This window comes from Salvelinus namaycush, unplaced genomic scaffold (assembly GCF_016432855.1).
Source record: "Salvelinus namaycush isolate Seneca unplaced genomic scaffold, SaNama_1.0 Scaffold148, whole genome shotgun sequence".
NCBI lineage: Eukaryota > Metazoa > Chordata > Actinopteri > Salmoniformes > Salmonidae > Salvelinus > Salvelinus namaycush.
Window position 1 is genome coordinate 315,600 of NW_024058208.1, and position 10,678 is coordinate 326,277.

The following is a 10,678-nucleotide window of genomic DNA, read 5'->3' on the forward strand; positions in this document are numbered from 1 at the left end:
TCACGCCCTAGTCTACACCTGCCTCCTCACAGCCGGCCTCTATACTGTCTCAGGGTTCTCAGAACAACTCAGCTGTTATTTTAATGAGTTTGTTCTGAGCAGGGCAGTGACTTAATGAGAGCAGCACATTTTGTTGGTTTGTTTTATGAGGCCTCTCTGAAAGCCTGGGTAGGAGAAATGAAATGTGTCCCAAATGGCACCCTATCCCCTTTTAGTCCATATGGCTCTGGACTAAAGTAGTGCACTATATAGGGAATAGGGCTCTGGTCTAAAGTAGTGCACTATATAGGGAATAGGGCTCTGGTCTAAAGTAGTGCACTATATAGGGAATATGGCTCTGGACTAAAGTAGTGCACTATATAGGGAATAGGGCTCTGGTCTAAAGTAGTGCACTATATAGGGCTCTGGTCTAAAGCAGTGCACTATATAGGGCTCTGGTCTAAAGCAGTGCACTATTTAGAGAATGGGGCTCTGGACTAAAGTAGTGCACTATATAGGGAATAGGGCTCTGGTCTAAAGCAGTGCACTATATAGGGAATAGGGCTCTGGTCTAAAGCAGTGCACTATATAGGGAATAGGGCTCTGGTCTAAAGTAGTGCACTATATAGAGAATGGGGCTCTGGTCTAAAGTAGTGCACTATATAGAGAATGGGGCTCTGGTCTAAAGCAGTGCACTATATAGGGAATAGGGCTCTGGTCTAAAGTAGTGCACTATATAGGGAATAGGGCCCTGGTCAACAGTAGCTATATAGGGTGCCATTTGGGGCGCAGTCTTGCTCTGAATAGGGGAAACTGGGTAATAAAGGATGGGGGTTACAGGGGGGGGGGGTACATGCTCTGAATAGGGGAGAACTGGGTAATAAAGGATGGGGGTTACAGGGGGGGGGGGGGGGGGGGGGGGTACAGCTCTGAATAGGGGAGAACTGGGTAATAAAGGATGGGGGTTACAGGGGGGGGGGTACATGCTCTGAATAGGGGAGAACTGGGTAATAAAGGATGGGGTTACAGGGGGGGGGGGGGTACATGCTCTGAATAGGGGAGAACTGGGTAATAAAGGATGGGGGTTACAGGGGGGGGGGTACATGCTCTGAATAGGGGAGAACTGGGTAATAAAGGATGGGGGTTACAGGGGGGTACATGCTCTGAATAGGGGGGAACTGGGTAATAAAGGATGGGGGTTACAGGGGGGTACATGCTCTGAATAGGGGAGAACTGGTAATAAAGGATGTGGGTTACAGGGGGGTACATGCTCTGAATAGGGGAGAAAATGCTGGGTAATAAAGGATGGGGGTATAGGGGGGTACATGCTCTGAATAGGGGGAACTGGGTAATAAAAGGATGGGGTTACAGGGGGGTACATGTGCCTGAATAGGGGAGAACTGGGTAGTAAAGGATGGGGGTTACAGGGGGGTACATGCTCTGAATAGGGGGGAACTGGGTAATAAAGGATGGGGGTTACAGGGGGTACATGCTCTGAATAGGGGAGAAACTGGATAATAAGGATGGGGGTTACAGGGGGGTACATGCTCTGAATAGGGAGAACGGGTAGTAAAGGATGGGGGTACAGGGGGGGAGGGGTACATGCTCTGAATAGGGGAGAACTGGATAATAAAGGATGATGGGTACATGATCTGAATAGGGGAGAACTGGGTAATAAAGGATGATGGGTACATGCTCTGAATAGGGGAGAACTGGGTAATAAAGGATGGGGGTTACAGGGGGGGGTACATGATCTGAATAGGGAGAACTGGGGTAATAAAGGATGGGGTTACAGGGGGGGGGGTACATGCTCTGAATAGGGGAGAACTGGGTAATAAAGGATGGGGGTTACAGGGGGGGGGGGGTACATGCTCTGAATAGGGGAGAACTGGGTAATAAAGGAGGGGGTTACAGGGGGGGTACATGCTCTGAATAGGGGAGAACTGGAATAAAGGATGGGGGTTACAGGGGGGGGTTACATGCTCTGAATAGGGGAGAACTGGATAATAAAGGATGGGGGTTACAGGGGGGGTACATGCTCTGAATAGGGGAGAACTGGTAAATAAGGATGGGGGGGTTACAGGGGGGGTACATGCTCTGAATAGGGGAGAAACTGGGTAAAAAGGATGGGGGTTACAGGGGGGGTACATGCTCTGAATAGGGGAGAACTGGATAATAAAGGATGGGGGTTACAGGGGGGTGTACATGCTCTGAATAGGGGAGAACTGGGTAATAAAGGATGGGGGTGTTACAGGGGGGGTACATGCCTGAATAGGGGAGAATGGGTAATAAAGGATGGGGGGTACAGGGGGGTACATGCTATGAATAGGGGAGAACTGATAATAAAGGATGGGGGTTACAGGGGGGGGGTACATGCTCGATAGGGGAGAACTGGATAATAAAGGATGGGGGTAACGGGGGGGGGGGTAATGCTCTGAATAGGGGAGAACTGGGTAATAAAGGATGGGGGTTACAGGGGGGGGGGGGGGGTTACATGTCTCTGAATAGGGGAGAACTGGGTAATAAAGGATGGGGGGTTAACAGGAGGGGGGGGGGGTACATGCTCTGAATAGGGGAGAGAACTGGGTAATAAAGGATGATGGGTAACATGATCTGAATAGGGGAGAACTGGGTAATAAAGGATGGGGGTTACAGGGGGGGGGGTACATGCTCTGAATAGGGGAGAAACTGGGTAATAAAGGATGGGGTTACAGGGGGGGGGTACATGCTCTGAATAGGGAGAACTGGGTAATAAAGGTGGGGGGGTACATGCTCTGAATAGGGGAGAACTGGGTAATAAAGGATGTGGGTTACAGGGGGGTACATGCTCTGAATAGGGGAGAATGGGTAATAAAGGATGTGGGTTACAGGGGGGGTACATGCTCTGAATAGGGGAGAACTGGGTAATAAAGGATGGGTTACAGGGGGGGTACATGCTCTGAATAGGGAGAAACTGGATAATAAAGGATGGGGGTTACAGGGGGGGGTACATGCTCTGAATAGGGGAGAACTGGGTAATAAAGGTGTGGGTTACAGGGGGGGTACATGCTCTGAATAGGGGAGAACTGGGTAATAAAAGGATGGGGGTTACAGGGGGGGGGGGGGGGGGGGGGGGGGGGGGTACATGCTCTGAATAGGGGAGAACTGGATAATAAAGGATGGGGGTTACAGGGGGGGGTACATGCTCTGAATAGGGAAGAACTGGGTAATAAAGGATGGGGGTTACAGGGGGGGGGGGGTACATGCTCTGAATAGGGAGAACGGATATAAAGGATGGGGTTACAGGGGGGGGTACATGCTCTGAATAGGGAAGAACTGGGTAATAAAGGATGGGGGTTACAGGGGGGGGGGGGGGGGGGGTACATGCTCGAAAAGGGGAGAACTGGGTAATAAAAGGATGATGGGTACATGCTCTGAATGGGAGAAACTGGGTTATAAAGGATGGGGGTTACAGGGGGGGTACATGCTCTGAATAGGGGAGAACTGGGTAATAAAGGATGGGGTTACAGGGGGGGGGGGGTACATGCTCTGAATAGGGGAGAACTGGGTAATAAAGGATGGGGGTTACAGGGGGGGGGGTACAGCTCTAATAGGGGAGAACGGGTAATAAAGGATGGGGTTACAGGGGGGGTACAGCTCTGAATAGGGGAGAAACTGGGTAATAAAGGATGGGGGTTACAGGGGGGGTACATGCTCGAATAGGGGAGAAACTGGGTAATAAAGGATGATGGGTACATGCTCTGAATAGGGGAGAACTGGATATAAAGGATGGGGTTACAGGGGGGTACATGCTCTGAATAGGGGAGAACGGATAATAAAGGATGGGGGTACAGGGGTGGTTACATGCTTGAATAGGGGAAGAACTGGGTAATAAAGGATGGGGTTACAGGGGGGGTACATGTCTGAATAGGGAGAAACTGGGTAATAAAGGATGGGGGTTACAGGGGGGGGGGTACATGCTCTGAATAGGGAGAACTGGGTAATAAAGGAGGGGGTACAGGGGGGGGGGGGTGGGTACATGCTCTGAATAGGGGAGAACTGGGTAATAAAGGATGGGGGTTACAGGGGGGGGGGGGGGTACATGCTCTGAATAGGGGAGAACTGGATAATAAAGGATGGGGGTTACAGGGGGGTACATGCTCTGATAGGGGAGAACTGGATAATAAAGGATGGGGGTTACAGGGGGGTACATGCTCGAATAGGGAGAACTGGATATAAAGGTGGGGGGGTTAGGGGGGTAATGCTCTGAATAGGGGAGAACTGGGTAATAAAGGATGGGGGTTACAGGGGGGGGTACATGCTCTGAATAGGGGTAACTGGGATAATAAAGGATGGGGGTTACAGGGGGGGTACATGCTCTGAATAGGGGAGAACTGGATAATAAAGGATGGGGGTTACAGGGGGGGTACATGCTCTGAATAGGGAGAACTGGATAAAAAAGGATGGGGGTTACAGGGGGGGGGGGTACATGCTCGAATAGGGGAGAACTGGGTAAAAAGGATGGGGGTTACAGGGGGGGGGGGTACATGCTCTGAATAGGGAGAACTGGGTAATAAAGGATGGGGGTTACAGGGGGGTACATGCTCTGAATAGGGGAGAAATGGGTAATAAAGGATGGGGGTTACAGGGGGTACATGCTCTGAATAGGGAGAACGGATAATAAAGGATGGGGGTTACAGGGGGGTACATGCTCTGAATAGGGGAGAACTGGGTAATAAAGGATGGGGGTACAGGGGGTACATGCTCTGAATAGGGGAGAACTGGGATAATAAAGGATGGGGGTTACAGGGGGGGGGGGGGGTACATGCTCTGAATAGGGGAGAAACTGGATAATAAAGGATGGGGGTTACAGGGGGGGTACATGCTCTGAATAGGGGAGAACTGGATAATAAAGGATGGGGGTTACAGGGGGGTACATGCTCTGAATAGGGGAGAACTGGATAATAAAGGATGGGGGTACATGCTCTGAATAGGGGAGAAAGGGTAATAAAGGATGGGGTTACAGGGGGGTACATGCTCTGAATAGGGGAGAACTGGGTAATAAAGGATGGGGGTTACAGGGGGGGTACATGCTCTGAATAGGGGAGAACTGGGTAATAAAGGATGGGGGTTACAGGGGGGGGGGGGGGTACATGCTCTGAATAGGGGAGAACTGGGTAATAAAGGATGATGGGTACATGCTCTGAATAGGGGAGAACTGGGTAATAAAGGATGGGGGGTAAATGCTCGAATAGGGGAGAACTGGGTAATAAAGGATGGGGGTTACGGGGGGGGGGGGTACATGCTCTGAATAGGGGAGAACTGGGTAATAAAGGGATGGGTTACAGGGGGTACATGCTCTGAATAGGGGAGAACTGGGTAATAAAGGATGGGGGTTACAGGGGGGTACATGCTCTGAATAGGGGAGAACTGGATAATAAAGGATGGGGGTTACAGGGGGGGTACATGCTCTGAATAGGGGAGAACTGGATAATAAAGGATGGGGGTTACAGGGGGGGGTACATGCTCTGAATAGGGAGAACTGGGTAATAAAGGATGGGGGTTACAGGGGTACAGCTCTGAATAGGGGAGAAACTGGTATAAAGGATGGGGTTACAGGGGGGGGGGGGGGGGGGTACATGCTCTGAATAGGGGAGAACTGGGTAAAAAGGATGATGGGTACATGATTGAATAGGGGAGAAATGGGTAATAAAGGATGGGGGTTACAGGGGGTACATGCTCTGAATAGGGGAGAACTGGGTAATAAAGGATGGGGGTTACAGGGGGGGTACATGCTCTGAATAGGGGAGAACTGGGTAATAAAGGATGGGGGTTACAGGGGGGGACATGCTCTGAATAGGGGAGAACTGGATAATAAGGATGGGTTACAGGGGGGTACATGTCTGAATAGGGGAGAAATGGTAATAAAGGATGGGGGTTACAGGGGGGTACATGCTCTGAATAGGGGAGAATGGGTAATAAAGGATGGGGGTTACAGGGGGGGGGGGTACATGCTCTGAATAGGGGAGAACTGGGTTAAATAAAGGATGGGGGGTTACAGGGGGGGGGTACTGCTCTGAATAGGGGAGAACTGGATAATAAAGGATGGGGGTTACAGGGGGGGTACATGCTCTGAATAGGGGAGAACTGGATAATAAACTTTGTACGCCATCAGCACCAGGCTACATGGCCGGCAGACAGAGGGAATAGTTGGCAGGAGTTGTTTTTAGGTCGCCTCAGGGACTTTTAATTGCTTATCATTTATCTATTGTCCTTCTCGTTGACATTTTGACTCTTGTAATACAAATCTTTTTCCTGTTTGAAATATAACCTCCGTCAGCGCAGGTCTTAGTGTTGTCCTTTATAATTAACAGTGGGCCGTGCCTCTGCTCTCGCCAAACCAACCGGGACACGTTTTTAACGGCGTCTGGTAAGGCGTTGTGGGCAGATAACAGGCCTGACTGTAGTGGCACAGTGTTTTAGATCCCGATGCGCGCGTTATGGAATAGCAGCGACATCTCATAGACATTAGGTTGGCTGCCGAGGCTGAGTGAGAGTACTGTACTCATAGACATTAGGTTGGCTGCCGAGGCTGAGTGAGAGTACTGTACTCATAGACATTAGGTTGGCTGCCGAGGCTGCCTGGCTGAGTGAGAGTACTGTACTCATAGACATTAGGTTGGCTGCCGAGGCTGAGTGAGAGTACTGTACTCATAGACATTAGGTAGGCTGCCGAGGCTGAGTGAGAGTACTGTACTCATAGACGTTAGGTTGGCTGCCGAGGCTGCCTGGCTGAGTGAGAGTACTGTACTCATAGACATTAGGTTGGCTGCCGAGGCTGCCGAGGGTGAGTGAGAGTACTGTACTCATAGACATTAGGTTGGCTGCCGAGGCTGAGTGAGAGTACTGTACTCATAGACGTTAGGTTGGCTGCCGAGGCTGAGTGAGAGTACTGTACTCATAGACGTTAGGTTGGCTGCCGAGGCTGAGTGAGAGTACTGTACTCATAGACATTAGGTTGGCTGCCTGGCTGAATGAGAGTACTGTACTCATTATCATTAAGGTTCACGGTGCCTCCCTCCCCGGCCCAGCCTCCTCTCTCTCCTGCCCTATATCAGTATTACAGGAGCCATTTAGTAAAGCAGGGATTGTGGAGGAGAAGCTAATGAGCCTTGACTTGCTAATACCGTTGGGTGGCCTCTCTTCACAAAGGGGTTAACGCTGCTGGAATATTGTTTTCTAATGCGACTCTTAAAAAATCCAATTGCAAAGATGAATGAGCAGCGTCTCAGCCGGCCGGTAACCAACGGCAGGAGAAATGGATTGGCCTCTTTTCTCTAAAGTCTTTGATTCTTGTGGTACTTTTGTAGCGAGAGAATTAAAAAAATGAGGCCTTGAAAAGCATTAGTTTTCTTGGTGATGTGATATTGTAGGCTTTTACTTCTTCACCGTCAGAGTACGCAGTCTGGAGAGTTGGAGGTGTTTCAGGCAGCGGGGGGGTCGGGGGATGGTACTAGGTTGGGAGTCTGAGTGTTTCAGGCAGCGGGGGGGGTCGGGAGATGGTACTAGGTTGGGAGTCTGAGTGTTCGGCAGCGGTGGGGGTGGGGGGACTAGGTGGACTGAGTGTTCGGCAGGGTCGGGGAGGACTGTGGAGTAGTTTCAGGCAGCGGGGGTCGGGGGATGGTACTAGGTTGGGAGTGAGTGTTTCAGGCAGCGGGGGGTGGGGATGGACTAGGTTTGGGAGTGAGTTTAGAGCGGGGGTGTTCTGGGGTGTTTAGTAGGTTGGGGATGAGTGTTCAGCAGCGGGGGGTCGGGGGATGGTACTAGGTTGGGGAGTGAGTGTTTCAGGCAGCGGGGGTCGGGGGATGGTACTAGGTGTGGGAGTGAGTGTTTCAGGCAGCGGGGGGTCGGGGATGGGTACTAGGTTGGGAGTGAGTGTTTCAGGCAGCGGGGGGGTCGGGGGATGGTACTAGGTTGGGAGTGAGTGTTTCAGGCAGCGGGGGGTCGGGGGATGGTACTAGGTTGGGAGTCTGAGTGTTTCAGGCAGCGGGGGGGGTCGGGAGATGGTACTAGGTTGGGAGTCTGAGATGATGACCTGTTGTGCTCTCGAGATGCTTTCTCCGTTGCTCTTGATGAATATCGAAAGTTCAAATGTGCAGTAAGGCATCTAGCTGTGGGCACTTCCAAAGGTAACATTTCACACCTGTGATGAGGTGAAAATAGCGTAGCTAAAATAAGCTTTTGTCCTCTTAAAGTGCTTATAATGAGACTGCAGCTAAAATACATCTGTCTGGTGCCACAGCGTTAACAATGACCTCCTTCATGACCTCAGACCTACCTCCCACTCTCCCGTCTCCTCCTCTCATCTCTCCTCCTCCCTCCATCTCTCTCTCCCTTTTCTCTCCTCTCCATCTCGTCCTATCCTCTCCTTTCCTTCTCCCTCTATCTTCTTCTCCCTCTCCTTCCTCTCTCCCTCTCTCTACTTCTCCCTCTCTCCTTCTTCTTCCCCTCTCTCCTTCTTCTTCCCCGCTCTCCTTCTTCTCCTCTCCATCTCTCCTTCTCCTCTCTCGTCCCCGCAATCCTCTTCCTTTTTCCTTTCTCTCTCTCCCCTGTTCCGCTTTACTCCCTCTCTCCCCCAATCAACTCTCTCCTCCTCTCCTCCTCTCCATCTCTCCTCTCTCCCCTGTTCCGCTTTTACTCCCTCTCTCCCCCAATCAACTGTCTCTCCTTCCTCTCTTCCCATCTCCCCCTCTTACTCCCACCTACCCAACAGAGGTTTTCTCAGGACCCAGTCACCACTACGCTGGGTGGTTTCTCCAAGGTGACCAACTACCTGTTTGATGCGTTCCGGGGTCCAGACACGGAGCTACTGCAGCAGAGGCCCGTCGGGGAGGTTGCTGACCTGCTGAATGAGTCCATACCAGGACTGGACATCAACCAGCTGGAGGAACCAGGCTTTGAGGTTATCACCAGGGTGAGTCAGAGTAGACACTGGGAATGAACGTGCCTACATACTCTCCCCCACAAGGACATACTCCTCAAACAACATACAGAACTACTCTCCACACACACACATACTTGACTACTCTCTCACACTACACACATACGACACCACACTCTCCCCACACACACAACTACATAATCACAACGACATACCACATACCACACACACTAACACACACACTCACGACATAACACCATAAAACCAAACCATACGTGCACACCACACACACCACCATTACTGGACACACACACCCCACATACTGACATACACACACACATACTGACATACACACACACAGCTATACATGACATAACACACATACTAACATACAACACACACCACAACATACTGAAATAAAAACTACTGACATACACACACACACTAACTGGACACACACAAACTAGTGACATACACACATACGACAATACACACTACAACCATACTGACACACACACACACACATACTGACATCCACACACACACAAACGACCTACACAGACGAACCATACTACACTACACACACACCTACTGACCAACACACCATACAACATACTCACACAAAATACTGACTACTCACACACACCCAACGACATACTAATACACACACTGCCAACATCACACAACATACTGACATACTCACACACACACATACTGACATACTCACACACACACATACTGACATACACACACACACACATACTGACATAATCTCACACACACACACATACTGACATACTCTCACACGCACACACATACTGACATACTCTCACACACACACACATACTGACATACTCTCACACGCACACACATACTGACATACTCTCACGCACACACATACTGACATACTGACATACACACATACTGACACACACACTGGACCTGGAAAATGGCGGCGGAAGAAATGGCAGCAGTTTTACAGGCGCCCAACCAATTGTGCTATTATGTGTTTTTTCCCCGCGTTATTTGTATCTTACCGCAAATAAGAGCTTCTGGATATCGGGACAGCGATCACTCACCTCGGATTAGACACAGATTATTTTCTTCAACAAGCAGACGCACAGGACATTCTCCGAACACCCGACAAGGCCAACATCCCCGTTATTTGCAAGAGGAAGAGCGCAGGTACGAGAGACACAGCGGGATGCTTGTGAGGATCGAGATGGTGCGTGGGAAAGCTCGCCGTTTACCGTAAATATTACTCGCAACGTGCAATCATTGGACAAAAATTAGGCGAAGTACGATCACGAATATCCTACAACGGGACATCAAAACTGTTAAATCCTATGTTTCACGGAATCGTGACTGAATGCCGACATGGATATCAGCTTAGCGAGAATACGCTTGGCACCGGCAATATATGACAAGACACTCCGTAAAACGAGGGGGGCGGGGGTTTGGCATATTTGTAAACAGCTGGGTGCGACGAAATCTAAGGAAGTACTCTAGATTTGCTGGCCTGAAGAGAGTATATTGTGATAAATTGCAGGCCACACTACTTTGCCTAGAGAGTTTTCAGCTATACTTTTCTGGCTTTATACACCACAGACAGATGCTGGCCTAAGACTGCAACTCAGTCAGCTGTTATAAGTGGAAATAAGCAAGGAAAAACCACCACCAGAGGCAGCATCCTAGTGGCGGAGACTTTTATTTCTTTACTTACCTTTTGTTCACCTAATACATTTTTTGCACCATAGGTTAGAGCCTGTAAGTAAGCAT

The 10,678-nt window shown here is 50.2% G+C and overlaps 1 protein-coding gene across 1 annotated transcript in view; it reads left to right on the forward strand.

Annotated features, from left to right (window-relative positions):
- LOC120036839 (TBC1 domain family member 15-like) overlaps positions 1–8,963 on the forward strand; it is a 49,829-nt gene extending 40,866 nt beyond the window's left edge. The window contains exon 7 of the mRNA XM_038983152.1: positions 8,732–8,963. Within this exon, the coding sequence (XP_038839080.1) occupies positions 8,732–8,959 (228 nt within the window). The 3' untranslated portion in view covers positions 8,960–8,963. The remainder of the gene's footprint in view (positions 1–8,731) is intronic.
- The last annotated feature ends 1,715 nt before the right edge of the window (positions 8,964–10,678 follow it).